Consider the following 21,678-nt stretch of genomic DNA (forward strand, 5'->3'; position numbering starts at 1 on the left):
TCTATTCATATCTCCAATCAAAACGCTCTCTCACTCCTCTCATACTTTTCCATGCATGCTTCCACATTTGCCCAGAACTCCTCTTTCACCTTGCTTGCACAGTTTTCTGCCAGTGATATACATACACAGTTGCCCGTGCTTGTATTCCTACTTTCAGTCTTACCCACACAATCCGTGAACCAACTGGTCCATATTCTCTTAAACTCTCCTTCCGTCTCTTGCACACAACAATACATACACCCTCCTTTGTCCTCACATTCTCACCGACTCCCACATATATATCCCAGCCATGCTCCCACTTTCTTACACTCTCACCTCTCCATTTGGTCTCAGTCAATCCTCATTTGTCCACTTTTGCATCCTCAAGCACCTGGACAATCTCTTTTTCACTTTATTATTTACTTCCCCCTCCCCCTTGCATTCTATGTTGCCAACCTCACTGTGTCCCTTATGCGATCTTTGGTCGTCATGTGTGGGTCCGTCCGGGTCTGAGGCATTTTGTTTGTCTTTTTAAGAACCGTAGTTGTTTTCCAGGGAGGGGCATAAACCTTCGGCCAACCCACTTGCTGACACGTAGGAAACATTTATGGGCTGGTTATATGGTTATATGATTATCATCTACCATATTAAATTATTTCCTGGCTTACAGGAAATCATTTGGTTTGTCACTCAGTGTGGTCATGCTGGAGTAGCCCTACCTTGAGTATGTGGTTGATGGGCATCCCCATCCATCAAACAAACAGAAATTCATGTATGGAGCCTTTTTCATCGTGTTCTTTGCCAATAGTAACTCCAGAAGATCCACAGCATAGCAGCCCCATGGAAAGTGAAGAAGGAACTCAAGCACCTAAGAAGAAATGGAACAGAAAATGTGTACATATGGGAAAGGTGTAATGATGCGGAAGAGTCAGTTCCAGAATCACATAATCATTCCGAGTTGAATAGTTGGTGTGATGAAGGACTAACACCTGTTGATATCTGTAAAGTGTTTTGGAATGAAGAACTAATGGAAAGTATCGAGACGGAAACAAACCTGTATCATCTTGTAAAAATTTGGGAAAGAGTTAGGTGTTATAGAAAATCTCTATAAACTATTTGGTATTTTTCTTTTATCATGGTATAATACTGTTCGAACTAGGCAGTCCTAGTCAAACCAAGATGATACCAGGAACCTTGCATTGATTCAAAGTGGGATGGGGTCAACAGATTTGAAGACATTTGTCAGAGCCGACACTTTGTTGGTAACTCCAAGAAACCAGTGGAAGATATATTATTCAAGATACGACCACTCTTTGAGCAGTTCATGAAGATTATCATGGACCTAGCTCAGCCACTTCTAGTGTCAGGAGGTATTGCTGAAGCCATGGAACCATATTATGGTTATCATGGGCTCAAGCAGTTCATCCAGAGAAAACCTGTCTGGTTTGGGTATAAGTTTTGGTGCCATTTCTCCTCGTAGGGATCGCTAATTTCCTTCAAATTGTACGACGGAAATGAAACTGGCTATAAGGAAGGTTGCACAGTTGGTGAATCTGTTGTTAAGACTTTGGCAAAGGGAGTTGTTCCTTCAGAGGACAATGGTTGCACTGATAACTTTTTTACAACTCTCCCTTTACTTCAATCATTAAGAAAAGCCAGTGTCAATCTCACTTTTATTCAAAAGACAAAGTTAGAGATATGCCTTTGTCTGATATGAAGAATTCTGAGTAAGGCTATGCAGAATTGTTAAGAGATAAGAGAAAATCATTTTTGTCTGCAGGTGGAAAGATAACAGTGAAAGTGGCCACCAGCAGAGGTGACAGCGTTTCCTTAACTATGAGTATATGTAAGTGATGGTCAGGAAAGAAGAAAAAAGTAGTATGTGACCTGCAACCATTCACAGTTTAGCAGTAAAACAAAGGTATGGGAGGACTAGATTTGTCCGACCAGTCTAGAGGAAAATATAGTGTGTCATACAGGAAACGTGGATGGTACTATCCACAATTTTGATTTCTCCAAAATTCGTCAGCTGTCAATGGGTGGATTCTTTACAGAAAAACCAGCAAGGTCACAGAGCCCGAGTTCTTGAGAGAAATTGTAAATGTTCTTCTGGAGCCATCGGTAAGGCCTGACAAGGTTGTCTCACTAAGATTTCCTAAGTATGTGCGTTACAACCAAACAGCCCACAGTATTGTGATGTGTGACAACGTCACTGTGAAGTCTGCAAGAAAAATGTAAAGCCAAAGTGCACAAAGTGTGATGTAGCACTGCATGTTCAGGGCTGGGTTCAGTATCACATAAAAAATTAAGATTTAAAAACAAGAATGAATAATACACGACTCCAAAATGACCAATAAATTTAGTGTGATTTCACCGTAGATTAGATAGAAATGCAAGTAATGTAATTATTATTTTTCTTTTGTTTTGTATGGCTACAATATCATTCTCCATCATTTTATGGATATTGTTTGTGAGCTATGGAGTATACATTTGTTTTGATACGTATAAAGACATCCAGTTATGTTGCTTTTTTTGTGAAAACTGTTTTGAAAGAGAAAATATTATTGTTAATAAAGTTGCCAATCATTCAACTACATGCATATTTTCAACTCCAAGGGAAGGAATAAACTCAAATGAGAAATAATGAGTATAATATTTGTTTCATACTAACAACGCTTAAATGTTCAATCTATGTGCTGTCCATTAGGGTAGGTGGGTGTAGCGATGCCTCTATGGTGCCCATTTAAATGGGTGCTTTAGATTTCCATTACAGTATATAGGGATGAGTATTTAAAAATTATATACTGGCATCGGTTATACGTCCATAACTATTAAGTATGTAAAAATGAATTGATTCGACATAGAACAAAGGACACCATCCATTCATGGGTTCAAGCATCTCTTGTCGGCCTCTGCACTGGATCACTTAGGTTTGGGGGTTGTATTCTATGGGCATTGTTGACTTCGTAGTACCTTTTACTCAACGACTTATTCTGCATCTGCCCCCTCAGTGTGTTGATATATAACGATGTAAACACAGACTCGTTCAGGTGATATATGCAAAATAAATCGCTTGGGAAGGGGTTCTACAAAGCTTCGTGTGCTACTTACATTACGACCTTTTATTCCAGCAAACGGCAGGTGCTTTTCTTCAACTGAGGTAAACTTTTAACCATCAAGAAGGTGCACTTTCAGATTTTTTTTTTTCCAGTTAAGGGCAGTCGAGTCTGTTCAGATGATCTAAAAATTCAACCATCAGAAACTTATCTTGCTTCTCTAATCAAGTCATCAACTCTGTAAAAACGCTTGGATATCTCATTCCTCTTAGTGACGGCTGGTTCTATTCAGCTGAGTGGAAAATATGGCCATCACAGGGTCCAAACATGGCCATCGGTCAAAACATGGCCATCACAGGGTCGAAAAACAAGGCCATCAAAGGGTCAAAACATGGCCATCACAGGGTCAGAACATGGCCATCACAGGGTCAGAACATGGCCATCTCAGGGTCAAAACATGGCCATCACAGGGTCAAAACATGGCCATCTCAGGGTCAAAACATGGCCATCACAGGATCAAAGTATGGCCATTACAGGGTCAAAACAAGGGCACCTCAGGGTCAAAACATGGCCATCACAAGGTCAAAACATGGCCATCACAGGGTCAAAACATGGCCATCACAGGGTCAAAACATGGCCATCACAGGGTCAAAACATGGCCATCACAGGGTCAAAACGTGGTCATCACAGGGTCAAAACATGGCCATCACAGGGTCAAAACATGGCCATCACAGGGTCAAAACGTGGTCATCAAAGGGTCAAAACATGGCCATCACAGGGTCAAAACATGGCCATCACAGGGTCAAAACGTGGTCATCACAGGGTCAAAACATGGCCATCACAGGGTCAAAACATGGCCATCACAGGGTCAAAACGTGGTCATCAAAGGGTCAAAACATGGCCATCACAGGGTCAAAACGTGGTCATCACAGGGTCAAAACATGGCCATCACAGGGTCAAAACATGGCCATTACAGGGTCAAAACATGGCCATCACAGGGTCAAAACGTGGCCATCACAAGGTCAAAACATGACCATCACAAGGTCAGAACATGGCCATTACAGGGTCAAAACATGGCCATTACAGGGTCAAAACAAGGGCACCTCAGGATCAAAACATGGCCATCACAGGGTCAAAACATGGCCATCACAGGGTCAAAACGTGGCCATCAGACGGTCAAAACTTCTCTCAAACCTTGCACGGCTGTGGATGTCAATAGGAATCTTACTTCAGTCAATACGAGATACTATAAATGAGCGGATGGAAATTTGTGCAGTTATGGGGACGTTATCTGAGAAGTTATTTGAGAGGAGCATGTGGCGTTACACGGAGAGGCGGACAGAGAAATGAGGAAGTAAAGGGGCGTTGTGGTGTTGATGTGGATATGATTGAAAGTGTTAAGATATATACCTTGAGTTGGTTTGGCCATGTGGAGAGGATGGAGAGTGAGAGACAAAACTGAAAGAGTGTATGTGAGTGAGGTGGACAGGGAGAGAAAGGAGGACCAATGATGAGATGAAGGGATGGAGTGGAGAGATATATGAGTCATGAGAGAAGGGGGGGTGACTTAGGGGGTGGGGATTGTTTGTGGCCACCTCTTACGGAATTAAGACGCCTGGCCATAGAGAGACTGAGAGAGAGATAATGATAGATAAATTGCTAAAGCTTTTCATGAAACTGGAAAAGTTTGGAGGTAGGAATAAATTATAAAAGGTACGAAAATTGTTACAAACCTCATCGGTAAAAGAGGTAACATAGTACTGTGTACGGGTAACAGAAATAGCAAATAAACATACTTGGATTTTAACTCCTTGGATGCAGTGACGTATTTATTTATTCTTGCTGTCTCCAGACGATTATATACACCTTACGACAGACTTTTGGACCTGGAGAGATTAAACGTAGCTTTCATTACTTCTTTCTTTATTGGAGGTCTGTCCTAAGTTTACTAGAATCGTCTGACGTGTGTCCTAAGTTTACTAGAAACGTACATGTGTCCTAAGTTATTAGAAACGTCTGACATGTGTCCTAAGTTACTAGAACAGCCTGACATGTGTCCTAAGTTACTAGAACAGCCTGACGTGTGTCCTAAGTTACTAGAACAGCCTGACATGTGTCCTAAGTTACTAGAACAGCCTGACATGTGTCCTAAGTTACTAGAACAGCCTGACATGTGTCCTAAGTTACTAGAACAGCCTGACGTGTGTCCTAAGTTACTAGAACACCCTGACATGTGTCCTAAGTTACTAGAACACCCTGACATGTGTCTTAAGTTACTAGAACACCCTGACATGTGTCCTAAGTTACTAGAACAGCCTGACGTGTGTCCTAAGTTACTAGAACACCCTGACATGTGTCCTAAGTTACTAGAACACCCTGACATGTGTCCTAAGTTACTAGAACAGCCTGACGTGTGTCTTAAGTTACTAGAATTGTCCAAACTGTGTCCTAAGAGTACTAGAATCGTCTGATCTGTGCAATAAGTTTAATGGGAATCGTGTGTTGGTAGCTAGAACTAAATAATAAGATAAACCACTACGCCTGATGGTTTAAAAGAACATGGCTAAGGTAACTTTCAGACACACATTTCAGGATTTAAGTATATGCCACAATTAGCACGCAGGGTTCAACTTCCACATCTTTCACGTTTTCCCTGTGGCCATTTCTGACTACACAATATTTTGAAATCTGTAGGTTTTTTAAATATAGAATACTTTTTTTTTTATGTTTATTTTGCCGGTCCATTTTCTTGTTTTATTGACAAATTAAATATGAAGGGTAAGATTTATTCTCTCTCTCTCTCTCTCTCTCTCTCTCTCTCTCTCTCTCTCTCTCTCTCTCTCTCTCTCTCTCTCTCTCTCTCTCTCTCTCTCTCTCTCTCTCTCTCTCTCTCTCTCTCTCTCTCTCTCTCTCTCTCTCTCATCTAATTTTCTACCTTGTTACCCTGATCTTTCTCACCTCTACCTACCCTCCCTCCCCCCTCCCCATCCCCATCCCCATCTCCATCCCCATCCCCATCCCCATCCCCATCCCCATCCCTCCCCTTCCTCATGGTCCTTTCATCTCCCTAGCCATTCAGTCCTTCCCCATTTCCCTATTTATCACCTTATTTATGGCAGTATTCTAGGTGGCGTATGAGGAATCTTAACACCATTCTGTTAGTGATTTATTTTCCACATTACACCTTAACATTCTCTTTTAGGCTATTTTTTTAACTTCAAGATGGTATGGGATCTCAGAAGCCACTTACAATTATCATCTCTTCTTTAATGACAACTTTTTCACTTTCCTTTGAGCTAACGTCACACTAATATGTTCAGCTTAAGAGACCTTCCTCGTAGCGAAAGGGTTGATGAATGCTGTATGTCTCTACGTCGAAGAATCTCACTTAAGATGAATGAAACTGTCTGGAGAAAGAGTGAATAGTTGCTGTACTAAATGAGTTAATAATAATAATAATAATAATAATAATAGTAACTAGTTCTCTTTCCTCATTTTCATCCTCGTTATTAATTTTCACTATTTTTCCATACATCATTATTCATCTCCTATTATCTCTGCTTCATCTCTTTGTTCTTTCCTTCCCCTTCCGCATTTTCTTCATCTCCCCCCCCCCCTTTCCACTCTTTCCATCCTTCCTTTCTCTCCCTTTTTTACCCATCTTTCTTTTCTCCTCTTACCCATCTTTCTTTTCTCCTCTTCCCTTCATCCATCTTCCACCAGCATGACCCTCCACTTCCCCTTCCTTTCTCTATTCCTCTTCCTCTGCTTTTTATCACTGTTTTCTACTTTCCCCCACATTCATAAGCCTTCTCCTCGCCCTAACCCACACCAGCAGAACCCAATACAATCCATCTCCCATCCAGCCACTCTTTCTCCCATCTATCCCTGCTCCCTCCCACCCACATCCATCACGACCCTATACTAACCGACTCTCGCCCATTCCTATTCACGCAAACTCTCTCCCGCCCACAGTTCCGCCCAGACTGGTTGAGATTCACGCCCAGGGCCAGATGCACCCGCCCAGGTTCCGCAGTGGGGAGGCCGTCATGCTCAACTGTACAGCAAGAGGATCCAAACCTAAGGCCAAACTCATGTGGGAGTTGAATGGGATACCGGTGAGTGAGGGAGATGAGTAAATGGGGTGATGTATGAGAATGATGGGGGAAGCATGATAAAAAATAATGGGGTGATACCAGGGAAGGTGATGTGTAATAAGGAGGTAAAATGGGGAGGTCAAGCAATGGTCAGGAGGTATTATAGGAAGGGGAATGGGAGAATGGGTGGTGATGAGGAAACATGGGCAGAAACGAGGATATGGGAATGAGATGGAAGGAGGTGTGGGATGATATGCAGGTGAACTAAAGAGACAGTAGAGGAGGAAATCAAGTTAAGAGTTTTGGGGCCATACAAACGAGTTGGGAAAACACGAAGTAAAGAGGGAGTGGAGGGGGGACGTGGAGGAATGGGAGGCAGGAGTGGAAAAGGAGACCAAGGGAAAGTGAGATGTTTTTTACGTGATATAGGTGAGTTGTGGAGGGATGGAAGATGGGAAGTAATGTGGAGGAATGATGCGGAGGAGGGAAGACCTACATATACATACATTCATATTATATATATATATATATATATATATATATATATATATATATACACTATATATATATATATATATATATATATACACTATATATATATATATATATATATATATATATATATATATATATATATATATAAAATGAAGGAAAATTGAAATGAGAAAGATAGGAAGGAAATCTTGAAAGGCAGCAAAGTACGTAGGGAGGAGTTAAATGCAGGAAAACTAGAGGCGAAGTGAGGAGAGGTGATGAGGAGAAAATGAGGGAGAGGAAGGGAAAAGTGATGGGGAAAAGGCGGGGAAATAGTAGAGAAGACCTAAAGCGATGTGTTATCTTACTGGGAGACCGATAATTTAGAAAGATATGGAATGAGGACATGGAGAGGAAAAAAAGGAGGACAGAGGAAATGAGCAAAAATGGAGAGAAGTGAAGGATAAAAGCCAGGCTAGGAGGAGAGGGGTGATATATAGAAAACCTTAGGGGAGTAGGATGTAGTGCGATGATGATGAAGTAACAGGGAAGGAGGAGATGGGTGATGTAGGGAAAAAATGGAAAGGTGAAGAGACCATAAGCAGAACTGACGGGAAAAGAAACGAGTGGAAGGGTAGTGTGGAGGAATTGGGCGTAGGGATGTGACGCAAAAAGAATAGTAACTGAAGGAGTGAAAAGGAGGAATGGAGTGGAAAACGAAGATGTGGAGAGAACAGTAAAGAAAAAGTATACAGAAAGGTCCAGACGAATGACACGGAGATCAGGAGGGGAGATGGAGGGGGAGAGAGAGAGAAAGAATGGAAAGCGGAGGGAGATGGGGTGAAGAGGCAGGGTACAGGAAGTAGAGAAACAACATAAGCTGGGAAGAGGGAGAAATGGGGAGAGGGAGAGACGGGGAGGAGAAAAGATAAGAAGGTAGGAAGTGGGTAGTGGAAGGAGAAGATAAGAAATAACTGGGACCAGGGGATGAAAGATGAGGTTGAGAGGAAGAAAGGGCAGATGAAGAGAGAGAGAGAGAGAGAGAGAGAGGGAAAGGAGAAGAAAAATGAGGTAGGGAAGGAGGAGACAGATGAAGAGACGAAGAAAGAAAATAAGGGGAAGAGGAGAGATAGGAATAGCGATTAAGCGGATAAAAATCATAGGAACGAGAGAGAGAGAGAGAGAGAGAGAGAGAGAAACAGGAAATCAGAATGACCGAACTAGGAGGAATTAGGCAGTTAGTGAGCAGAGACACGTACCGGGAGACACAGAACTGGGGGAAACTGGTGTCGAAAATTCAAATACCAGGGATAAACGCACATTACCGGGAAGACTCTAGAATCAGGAACTCTAGTACCGGGAAGACATTATTACTGGGAAGACTCTAGTACCGAGAAGACTCTGGTACCGGGAAGACTCTGATACCGAGAAGATTCTGCTATAGGGAAAACTCTAGCACCGGGAAGACTCAAGTACCGGGAAGACTGTAGCACCAGGAAGACTCTAGTACAGGGAAGACTCTAGCACCGGGAAGACTCAAGAGCCGGGAGGACTCTAGTACCAAGAAGACTAGCACCGGGAAGACTCTAGTACCGGGAAGACTAGCATCGGGAAGACTATAGCACTGGTAAGACTAGCACCGGGAAGACTCTAGTACCACAAAGACTCTAGCACCGGGAAGACTCTAGTACAGGGAAGACTCTGGTACCGGGAAGACTCCGGTACCGGGAAGATTCTGGTACCGGGAAATACCTACTTTAATGGCTTACAGATATAATTTCACACTGGCTCTACCGCTGGGCGTTGGTAGATATATACCGTAGATAAATAGATAGATAGACAGAGACAGATAGATATAGATGTTGGCAGGTAAGTAGGTGAGGAAGGGAAGAAGTTAAGTTAGTGGAGTGATGAGAGGGCAGGTAGGTAAGTAGTGTAGACGGGTTGGTAAGTGGGTGGTTAGTAGGGAGGTAAAAGGAGGTTAGGCTGGTAAGCAAATAAACTGGGAGGCAGGTAAGAATTTAGATAGGTAGGCAGACAGGTTGGATGGATAGGTAGGTAGGTAAGTAGGTAGGTAGGTGGACAATAGATACTCAAGTACAAGTAAACTGGCAGACAGAAAATATATGTGAATAGTTAAAAATGACTGACTGACAAAATAGTTGAAATGACACATTGACAAAATGAAGTGTACAGTTAGACGAATCTCCTCTGTATTAGCAACGTGTCCGGTCGTCTGTGTTCGAAGGGTTCATGATTTCTGGTTCTTTATATTTGACTTTCTTTGCGAGAGGGGAGGTTTATAGGCTCGGTGGCTCTGATTAACACATTCTGCAAACAGTAGATAGGTATGTAAATAGTAAGACTAGTAGATGGATAAATATGAATGAAACGGAGACTTTGCTACATAAGGCAGAGATGCATATGGGTTGCAAAGTAGGTAAAGTAGTTACATAAGTCAAGAGGCAGATACTATGACATACCGAAGAATAGATACAAATAACAAAGACAGATGGATAAGAACAGATATAAAAGAACAATTAACGCGTAATGGGAAAAAATTGGGAGGTGTTTAGCGAATCAGAAAGAACCTTGAATGGGCTAAGAAAGGCCGGCGGAGGCTACTACGGCATAGGATAATACTGAGTACAGGGATATGGGAGGATGAGAGGCTTGAATGGGTAGTAGCCGAAAGTAAGAGGATTGTACGTGGACTGTAAGTACTGAAAAGATGAGGTAAGGAGATTCGTGAAAGATGTGACCTAAGACAGGCTAACAGGAGTAATTGCCGTACACAGTTATGCAGGATGTGTGTACTGGATAGTAAAAGTAATGTGGTATCTGTAATCTGGTGTATAGATTTTTTTATTTGTGTTTCCTTCCTCTGTTCAACGCACTATTTTCCACTCCAGGTACGCGAGAACAACCTCTACGTGTACGGTGACTCCCGGGATAAGAGCGGTCACGTCACCTCCACACTGGGCATTCGGTGGAGAGCCCCTGACCACTTCTACGACGGCGTGGCCAGGGTGACGTGTCGGGCTGCCGTGGCCTCTTTCAGCATGAACGCTACCCAGCTGGTGTATCTGGACCAGTCATCCAGCTCTCCCTATAACCATCGCTACTACTCTGCTGGTGTGTGTGTGTGTGTGTGTGTGTGTGTGTGTGTGTGTGTGCGTGCGTGTAGACAGACAGACAGACAGAGAGACAGACACAGATAGATAGATAGATATAGCTGTAAATATATAAATACAATATATTAGAGAGAGAGAGAGAGAGAGAGAGAGAATAATGCTCACTGGAAGATGGTAATACCTGCACAAGAGGGGGTGGTTATTGAGATGCCACTTGGTTATCGGGTCAATGAGTATGATAGAGAACACCCCGGCCAGTTTAGCTACACCTCTCTGCATACATATTTACAGTGTGTTATACTAGTAGAGTGCGCTCTGTGAGCGCGTGACAAGCGAGCGAGCGTTTGTACATACGCCTATCATCATAACTTCATCTTCGTGTAAACCTTCAACATTTCTGGTGAGGTATCTGAACAAGAAAAGAATTTCACGTTTTCTTTGTCACACACACACACACACACACACACACACACACACACACACACACACACACACACACACACACACACACACACACACACACACACACGCGCGCGCTCAATCAACATATGAAAGTGAAAAACAACTCATACCTCTCATGTGTCACTTTCATAGTGCTCTAAATTGATTTCATAGCGGAGCATATCAGTTGAAGCCCTCGGTACAATCCCTTGGAAGGCTGAGATTCCAAGGGGTTTCTTTGGTCTCACGAGTAAATATATAGCTAAAAACAAAATTTATTCAATGTATCTACTACCTGCTGAAAGAATCTCTTCTCTATCTCGCATAGTAGAAAAGTTATTAGCCTCTGAAAACCATCACGGTCTGGCCGTGTCGTGTCGTGTCGAGCCGTGTCGCGTCGGGCCGGACCGGGTCGTGTCGGGCCGCTCATTTCTCATCTGAACGTAAACTTTGCTTAGCTATGCTTGTTCGCTCGCTCGTAATTACTCATGAAACCACATGATTTCATTTACCTGAACGAAATACAGTTGTTCAATATATAAAAATACCCATTAACACTTTCATGCCAGTAGACAAATTTAAATATTTTGTTCAGGTTAAAGCCAAATTACTCTATCTGAGGGGAATTCAGTGATATATAATCAAGGTGTTGGATTATGGATAAAATCTGATAATTCAGCTGAGAGAAGCTTCAGCAGTCATGAAGCTGAGAATCTACTACGGTTAAAATCAGTGTCGCTTAAATGTATAAATAGTATTTATCTAATAATATTTATTGATTGTACTTTCCTATCTTATCCCCTTGACAGTACTTATACAGAACTTATATGGTGGCATTAGTTACTCGTATAACTGAAAACAAAGAAAATAGCTAATGAACAGTACCAGCCACATTCATTAACAACGAACAATAACAACAATGGTAATAATAATAGTTAGTAGTAGTAGTAGCAGTAGTAGCACTTAGCGATTCATTATTAGCAGGACTTCTACATAAAACAGTGCAAAACCACACAATTCACATTCGCCACTACTGCCAACCAAACAAATGTTCAGATTACGTTCCCGCCACACTTCATAACACAGCGTCAACACCCATAATCTTAACATCTCAACCGGTATTACTCCCGGTACAGGGGTCTTCCCGGTGTTAGTCTTTCCGGCATACACATGCACTTAGTATCTTTATAACTTAGTAACATCAGAGGAAAATCTCACTATATTCGTTGTGTGTTATTGTGTTAAGTATTCCTGTGTACCGCTGTATATTCCTAGTGCATTGCTATGTGTCTTGTATATTTATGTGCCCCAATTATTCTTACTTACTCCTATACATTCTTTTGCCCTCTTGTGTACTCTTATAAATTTCTCTGTAATTCTGCTTCTTGTATTCTGATCAATTTTTTTGTACTTCCGTGCACTCGTAATATTTCCGTTGAACTCTTGTGCATCCCTGCACATCTGCATACTTATCCCTGTATTCCTGCATCTGTACGAATAATTATTTTCCTAACATTTATATCTGTTTACTAAGCCCCTCTTTCTTCCCGACAGGTAGCCAATCGCAGGTGACCGAGGCCCTTCTGCACCTGGTGACCTTACTGGTGGGCAGGTCACTCCAATAAACCACCAACCTCTTAACTACGACGACGCCTTTTAATTCTTCCTATCTCCGGATGATTTTATTCTATTTATTATGGACCTTCAGCTGTGAGACGTCTCCCTTAAGCTGACTAAAACCGACTGATGGTATGTGTTGTTGGGACGCCTCAGTCTCCTGGTGCGGGCGTGGGTGTGGCATGGGCGTAGGAAATGAATAGATGATGCAGGACAGACACTACCCAGCGTGACCGAGACTGTACAGTATTTTCCCTCCAGTCCTTGCCACCTGCAGACGATTTTATTCAGCTTAGGGTATTCTTGACCTGGAAGGGGTTAGAGACAGCCATTGCAAACTCCTTCAGGACGAGAGGCCTTACTAAGATGAATAAAATACGTCTGATGGAAGCAAGAATTAACTTTAAGATGTCAGAGTGAAGGAGAAGAAGGAAGCGCAACAAGAGACATGACGAAACAGATGATGATGATGATGATGATGATACTCTACGGGGTCAACGCATCACCTAAAAAGATGAAAGGAATAGTGATGAAGGTGAGATGACGATGGTGCTAATATTACTAATGGTAGCGATAATGACAAAGAAAATGGTGATGATGATGATAATGAAGATAATGTTGATCCTGAGGGTGATACAGAATATGTTGTTGATGTTGTTAACGAAGGAACACACGATAAAGTATTAATTAAGTGTGATGAAGGGTGAATTGTTGTAAAGAAAATCACGAAGAAGTGCAGACAGATGAGGATGTAAAGAATGTGTGCTGACAGGCAACTACTGAAAAAAAAAATCAAAACACTAATGAATGTGTAATGGTAACGAAGCGAACAGGAATGGCATCAGTGAGTGATGATGATGTGAGGGATGAAAAATGCAAACTGTGATGATGATACAGTTAGTGATGATGACACTGACGACCTTCATGATGACAGTGACGATAAAGATGATGATAATGGTAAAATACGTGCCGCTGCTGCTGCTGCTGCTGCTGCTGATGATGATGATGATGATGATGATGATTATAAACCGTAAAGAATTATGATGATGACAAAGAAAGTTGCAACGATGAGGAAACTGATGGTGGTGATGACAGTGATGATGATGACCATGAAGATGACAATGGCTATTAACCCGAAAAAAATATTAATAAAAAGTAACCAAAATAACTTAGGCAAATGAAGACATAAGGACAATAGAGGTGAAAATGAAGAGGAGGAAGAAAATACCAAGGAACGATGGAAGAGGAATGTGAGGACGGTGACCAAGACAACGAACATGACAATAAATTATGGGTGAAGATGAAACTCAAATGCAACTGAAATTAAACTAAAATTATAAAGAAGAATTATTTTGTTGTTAAGGTAAATTATTTTTTAAAAAGTGGAAAATTTAATTAAAACATAAACACGATACAGTAAAAATGGAGACGACTTTAAAATGCAAGTATATGTGTTCAGGTTAATGTGTGTGTGTGTGTGTGTGTGTGTGTGTGTGTGTGTGTGTGTGTGTGTGTGAGAGAGAGAGAGAGAGAGAGAGAGAGAGAGAGAGAGAGAGAGAGAGAGAGGTGGGAGGGAGGGAGAAACACGAAGCCCACATATATTGTAACTGAGCACGGAAGAAGGTTGGGGAGGGATGGTGCTTTTTCAAATATATTACCAGTCGCCACGAATGTAAAAGGAAGAAAGCTGGACAACAACACTAGTACATAAATATAAAATTAAAAATAAAACCAAGCTAATTACAGAGTTCATCCCTTCACCATAAGCCTTCTCATTTTATCGCTTCCAAGGTGTCAACTGGCTGTTTAATTCAGGCAATATCCATGCCATTTCATTCAAGTTTTTTTTTTTTTTATAGCAGTCCAAGGGTTAGCTGTGAGTGCTTTCAACCCTCTGAGTGCTGGCAACCCTCTCTCTGCTGAAACAAATCGTCTTGTGGTCGCCTGAACAAAACCACGTCCATAAAATCCAAAAAGTTACGCTAAATAAAATCGTCCAGTGGCAAAAGCAGAAAAATTAACTAAAATTACATGTCCTCTAAGCCAAATAAAAATCTTCTGGTCATAGAAAGTAAAAACCAACTAAACAGTGAAGCAAAATAAGGCAACACGATCAACTCCTTCATCACGAGGCGTTCCAAAAGCTACACAGAACTGCCTGGCGGGGAAGTGAATATTTTAAAGCTCCCTCGTTCTGTAGGGCCAGTATCTGATGGTTCCATTTGACCCTATTATTTTCAAATGGTCTCTCACAAGCTGTATAAAATTCGTCTTGAAGCATTTAAATTCACTGGTATCATCCCTCGTAGCAATATGGTACTTGTAATATCTGTCACCTCCCACATAATATACAAAATTATAAAACACAACGAATACAACAGTACAAAATACATGATGTGGAGCTGGGAGCGTTAAGTTCATACGTTGCAATACCCTCGTCTTAGCTGTAATACTAACATGGTTGGGTTAAATATTGTATTTTTAAATCCAGTCTCAACCCGAAACAAGACTAAAATAAAACAAAATTAAATAAAAGTAAGTCGTTGGATTAGTGGGGTTCAATTCGTACGGTGCAATACCCTCGTCGATTTTGTTGCCTGAGTGGTGAAATAGGCTTGTTATAAACCTTCCCTTCACCCACGTCAGCAATATATATAAGAGAAAATACCCTAACCAATTTGAGTGATGAAATTGGCTTGTTATAAACCACTCTTTCACCCACACCAACAGCAAATATAAAAGGAAATACTGTCTAGAAGGAACTAAATTCACGCTGTGCAATACCCGCGTCGTCTTGGTGGTACTAACTTCAGCGGATGAGAAAGTACAGTAACTGCAAAACCTGCCTCCGCCCAGAAGTTAGGTAATCTCCAGGCTTAGGGACACAAAACGACCCACCTTACCAGCTCTGACCATGAATCCTCCAAAGTCAAAACGGTACTAAAAAAAAATCAGCGTGAAAAAACGAAAAAAAAAAAAGAAAAATGGAAAATGACAAACCACCAAACTTAGAACACACACACACACACACACACACACACACACACACACACACACACACACACACACACACACACACACACACACACACACACACACACTGAAATACCAAAGAAACTAAAGTAATCATTTTTTTTACCGACGCTCAAGACACCTAACGTGATAAAGTCTGTTTCAAAGTATGCAAAATATATATATATATTAATAAATCCTTCCCCTGACCTCAGCTATTCGCGAAATATTGTATGTGCAAGTGGAAAGAAGCGATTTTCGGCGCAGGTCATCAAAGGTCAAGGTCACGAATCAAGGTCAGAGAGTATGTGCGACATCCCTGTGCTCTGAAAACATTTCATTTAGATTTTCTTTTTATTACGGTAACTTCCCCCACCCTCAGTCTCTCTCTCTCTCTCTCTCTCTCTCTCTCTCTCTCTCTCTCTCTCTCTCTCTCTCTCTCTCTCTCACACACACACACACACACACACACACACACACACACACACACACACACACACACCTCAGTCCTAATCAACCACCATGAAAAAAAAAAAAATCAGCATAAATAAAAAGGAAAAATTACAAAAATAAGGTTAATTAGAACTTCATAAGACGCCAATAAAAAGAAAACCAAAAATCTGCAATAAAAAGCACACAGTTTTAAGGGGAAAGGAGGTGAAAAAATATGTGGAAAGTAAAGCAAACATTTTCGTGGAGGGAGGAAAGAGAATTTATGAGATGGCGTGATGGCGGAATGACGGAGAGAGCGAGGGAGGGAAGGAGGAGGAAGGAAGGAAGAAAGAAGAAGGAGGAAGAGATGGAGGAAAGAAAGAGAGAATGAAGGATGGAAGGAAGGAGGAAAATAACGAAGCAAGGATGAATATATGGAAAGGGAAGGAGACGCAACAGGAAGGGATGAAGATGAGAAAGACGAAGAGGACGGACAGCTGCAGGAAAATGAGGAGGGAAATAAGGATAGGGAAGGACAAGATACATAAAATGGGAGTGACTGAGTGTCGACATTTCTACTTTCTCTTCACGTTGTCTTAAATATATATTTTTTCCCTATTCCTTCTTTTTTTTTTTTACTTTTATTAATTTATTTTCACTTCCCTTTCCATTTCTGTCTCTTATAACTACTCTCTCTCTCTCTCTCTCTCTCTCTCTCTCTCTCTCTCTCTCTCTCTCAATGAAAACATTCCTCTGAAAATATGCAAAGGTTCTCGCCATCTCTGCTGCTCCTTGTTTATCCTGTTTGCTTATCTGATTAAGCCGACTAGAGACAGACAGACAGTGGGATATATATATATATATATATATATATATATATATATATATATATATATATATATATATATATATATATATTAGTATAGTGAGCTTTGTATGCGAGTGACGAGCGAGCAAGCACAATGTTATCACAATTTCCCTCTGATATATTATTTCTTCATGATGGTAAATGAACAATGAAAAACATACTGGAATGAAAGACGTTCTCTCACATACACCTACACAGACACAGAAATACACACACACACACACACACACTTCAACCCAGACACAGAAACATTCACACTCTCCCTTGGAAAACTCGAGATTCCAAGGGGTTCCTACGCCTTAATAGGTGAGTTTTAAGTTGATGACAAAATTTATTGAATGAATGTATAACATGCAGAAATAATTTCAACCCTGTTTTACTTAGCAGTAAAGTTATTAGCGTCTGCTTAGGGGGGACGGTCGGGTCTGGCCGAGTCGGGTCGGGCCGCTCATATCCAAACTTGACTGAGGGCAAACATCGCTGGATGCTTTGCTCACTCGATCGCAGTAAATATTGATGTATACATATAAACAGAGACAGGCACAAAGATACATGCAGAGACAGAAAGATAAACAGGCTGCCAACAGTCATACCAAGGTGTGTGTGTGTGTGTGTGTGTGTGTGTGTGTGTGTGTGTGTGTGTCCATTACATAATCCTTTACCTGAATGTGAGTGTGTGCGTGGCTTGTGTGCACGTATTAGGCATTTTTACATTTAACTATTTGTGTGTGTGTGTGTGTGTGTGTGTGTGTGTGTGTGTGTGTGTGTGTGTGTGCGTGCGCGCGCGCCTCCATGGAAGTGCGAGTGTTTGCAGTCAGAAACGCCTGCATTTGCCTGCCTGTCTGTCTTTCTATCTTTCTGTCTCTCCGTCAGTCCGTTTGAGTAAAGTGTGTGTGTGTGTTTGTGTGTGTGTGTGTGTGTGTGTGTGAGAGAGAGAGAGAGAGAGAGAGAGAGAGAGAGAGAGAGAGAGAGAATGCTCAAATATCAAAGAAAACTGAGAAGGAAAACGAGCGCAAAATTAGAGATGGGGGACTGAACTACAATTATATAGTACGTGAGAGAGCTCCGTATAGAAGAAAAGAAAGAAAGGAAAATGTGTGCAAGGAGGGCGTGCAGGTAGAGAGAGAAGAGAGGAATGTGAGAGGAGAGAGTAGTGGAGGGGAGGGAAAGCAAATGTGTAGTAGACTGAGGGTGTGGGAGAAGAGAGAGAGGAATCCGAGGAAGGAGGCGAGGGATAGAAAAGTGTGAGGGAAGAAAATCATTTGGAGAGTGAAAAAGAGGGCAAGGAATGAGAGAGAGAGAGAGAGAGAGAGAGAGAGAGTGGAGTGTGTGAGTATAGACAATGGGGAGGAAAGTGTGAGAGAGAGGAGTGTGACGCTGAGAAGATACATGAGGGTGGTGTGGGTTGGAGCGAGAAAGTGTGGAAATGAGGAGGAATGAGGAAGTGTGAGAGAGAAGAGAGGAAAATAACAAATGCATGTGTAGTTTCATGTGTATGTATATGCGTGTAGGTGTGTGCGCCAGTGACTGTATGGTTCCGTGTGTACATAACCTGTTGCTAGCACCGCCTACCTTCTGGGTGCTCAGGGAAGAAGAAAATGGCAGGATGAGGAGCCCGTAGAAATATCCCAGCCTCCTGTACTTACTATCCCACCATCCTTACCCCTGTTGCAAATATCCTGAGCTCCTACCCTTACTATCCTCACCTGTTATCCTACCATTCTGGCCTTTACATTTACTATGTTATTATTCTGACCTATCATCACAGCATCCTACTTTTACTCTCCTACTGTCCTTCCCTCCCACCCCACTATCCTGCGTTCTTCCCGTTACTGTCCTACCATCCTTGCGTCTAGTTCTAGTATCCTTGTCACTCGACCTCCCGGCGTGTCGCAGCCTACTATCCTCACCTTTTAAAATCCTTACATCCCAACCTACTATCCTAACACTTCGTACTATCCTCAGCTGTTGCCTGTACTATCCTCTTATTCTTACGTCTTATCCTATCATCCTCTCCTAACTAACATTCTACTATCCTAACGTTTCATCCAACTAACCGACTACCCCAAACCCTTATCTTTACTATCCTACACGAGAGGAGAGAGAGAGAGAGAGAGAGAGGGAGAGAGAGAGAGAGAGAGAGAGAGAAGGGCAAAGGGGAAACAGAGAGATATCCGCTCCCTAACCCCCCTTCCTCTCCCTTTATGTGCTACCGCCATCAAAGCTAGGGAGGAACACAGATCCTGGCAGTGAATGGCAGGTGGGCAAGGAGGGAGATTGGCGGGGAGGCGAGAAAGGAGGAGTGGCAGAGAGAAGCGAGATTTTGAGGGATGAATAGAACGCATATTCGCGGAAGGGAGATAAGAAGGTAGGCAGAGGCTGGTAGAGAAGGGAACATGGAAGAATCGGAGAGTATACACTTGTATATAAAACACACACACACACACACACACACACACACACACACACACACACACACACAAGCACGCATGCGCGCGCGCTAAGTCTATCAAATATAACGTCTTTCGGAACGAGATATAATGCTACCTTAGCCCAAAATATTGGAAAGTAGGAAGGATACCGATGTACTTCCTTGCGAGCATACTAAGTGACAAAAACCTCCAGTCACCTCTAGAAGAATCGAAATGCTGCGCGTTATGCACGGCCTGCACGCTTGACTTTTCTTCCCCTACCACAAGACCAACCTACTGTACCATACAATATATATATATATGTATATATATATATATATATATATATATATATATATATATATATATATATATATATATATATATATATATATATATATATATATATATTGGTAGGTGGGGGTGCTCACCATCCACTTACTCGATGTAGTGCTGCTGTCGGATGTCTGCCATTTCCTCTCCTCCATTCTTCTTTCCTTCCATCCTCTTCTGTCTTTCTTTCCTTCGTTCTTTTCTTGTCCTTCTGCCTACAGGTGACTTTAGCACTCCCTTTTCTGTCTTTCTTTCCTTCATTCTTTCCTCTTCCTTCTGCCTATGGGTGACTCTACACTGAGTGATAAGCCAAATGGTTTACTGTACACTAGGAAACCATTTGCTTCGCTGGGTGGTATCCATATAACCAAATTTTGGCGCCTGGTGGTTTAGTGGGTAATTATTGCGCTCCAATCGGATTGAGCCGGTGAAGGTTTATATCCAAGGGATGGTTGGGGTTGATTGCTCATGTAATGCCATTCAGGGATGAGTGAGGCTGGTCACTCTCATCTTAAATGTCGGGACCAACTGCCTAGCCCCGGGTTCCTACGCTCCTCATGGGGTAATGTAGGACTGGATGATGCTGATATATATATATATATATATATATATATATATATATATATGTATGTATCATCAAGTAGTGGGGTGTTCGTAGGGAGACTCAACTTGAGTGTAGATACGAACAGCATCTTAATTTCAGATGTTTCAACATTTAAGATGTTATTATCAATGATACAGAAGGAATAGGATAAAACAGTAAGACTAAGCACTGAATCATATTTAACAAAAATCTTTCTTAAGCACGATATCACAAAATATACAATGATCCCTTACTGCTGAGCGAGGAGGCGACCTGAGTCATCGCCCTGTCTTGCTCAACTGACCCATATGCTCGTCTGTCCTAACTTTGAAGGCACGGATTGTGCTACCAAATCACTAGGCCTGACAGCCTGGGCAAGTGAAACAACAGACTCTAAGCTTGGTTTTCACTGCTTCGTCTGATTTGTGCGCCGCAATTTTGTCATACTAAAAAAGAATATTTGCAAAAGATATGAAAAGAAATTTCACAGAATTGGTGCCCAACGCTTACTTAAATCAGGTGACTCCCTAAAATCACTTTTTCAGACACCTCCCTCTTTGAAAAGGGAACAGTTCTTATTACCCTTTGGCTTGGATTTTTGCTTCCCAGTGTTTAAGCCTTCTTTTTATAGGTACTATATTTTTTGTCATTTGAGAATCTCGTGAACTGACTAAAACGTGTTGAAATTGATAATGGCTATCGATTTGACTTGGTTGTTGAAAGCATACGCAACATTGCTTCTGGGACTTTCTGCGGTTTCAAGTCCACAATTTAATTCTCACTCTTAATACACAGGTCAGATTTTAGGTTACTGAAGAATCTTGGGAACAAAAAGGATTTGGTTGTATGTCGTTCCGACAAAGGTAAGGGGAGTCGTCCTTATAAACAAGTCTGATTATATCCTTAAAATGAGAGAAATATTTAATGACCAAATTTACTAAACTAAGATGCTCTGAAGTTTTCTTTTTGACTGCGAAATAAGAAGATAAAGTAGCTATACTCATTAATAAGTTAGCTTCCCTTGACATACTCGTAATTTCCTCTGAAGATTCAAAGGCCTTGAAACTTGTGGGGTCGACTCCTGCCACTGTGCATGGTCTACTGTACCTAACGTATACAAACCAACTGTGGACCGCCGACCCAGCATGGCTGCTCATTTACACTGTCTAAGTTTCTTGCCTAGTTTTCGGTGTCTTAACCACTATTGTGTCTACAGTGAAGAATCCATACGAGTTTGCGGA

General features: G+C 41.7%; 1 protein-coding gene across 1 annotated transcript in view; it reads left to right on the forward strand.

The window, feature by feature from the left end:
- LOC145392673 (uncharacterized) overlaps positions 1-21,678 on the forward strand; it is a 71,779-nt gene that overhangs the window by 37,364 nt on the left and 12,737 nt on the right. Inside the window, exons 3-5 of the mRNA XM_080266985.1 lie at positions 7,011-7,153; positions 10,519-10,741; positions 12,736-12,793. Of these exons, the coding sequence (XP_080123111.1) occupies positions 7,011-7,153; positions 10,519-10,741; positions 12,736-12,793 (424 nt within the window). The remainder of the gene's footprint in view (positions 1-7,010; positions 7,154-10,518; positions 10,742-12,735; positions 12,794-21,678) is intronic.

This window comes from Coenobita brevimanus, chromosome 23, assembly GCF_032717465.1.
Source record: "Coenobita brevimanus isolate Jiangsu-jjx chromosome 23, ASM3271746v2, whole genome shotgun sequence".
In the NCBI taxonomy this organism is placed as follows: Eukaryota; Metazoa; Arthropoda; class Malacostraca; order Decapoda; family Coenobitidae; genus Coenobita; species Coenobita brevimanus.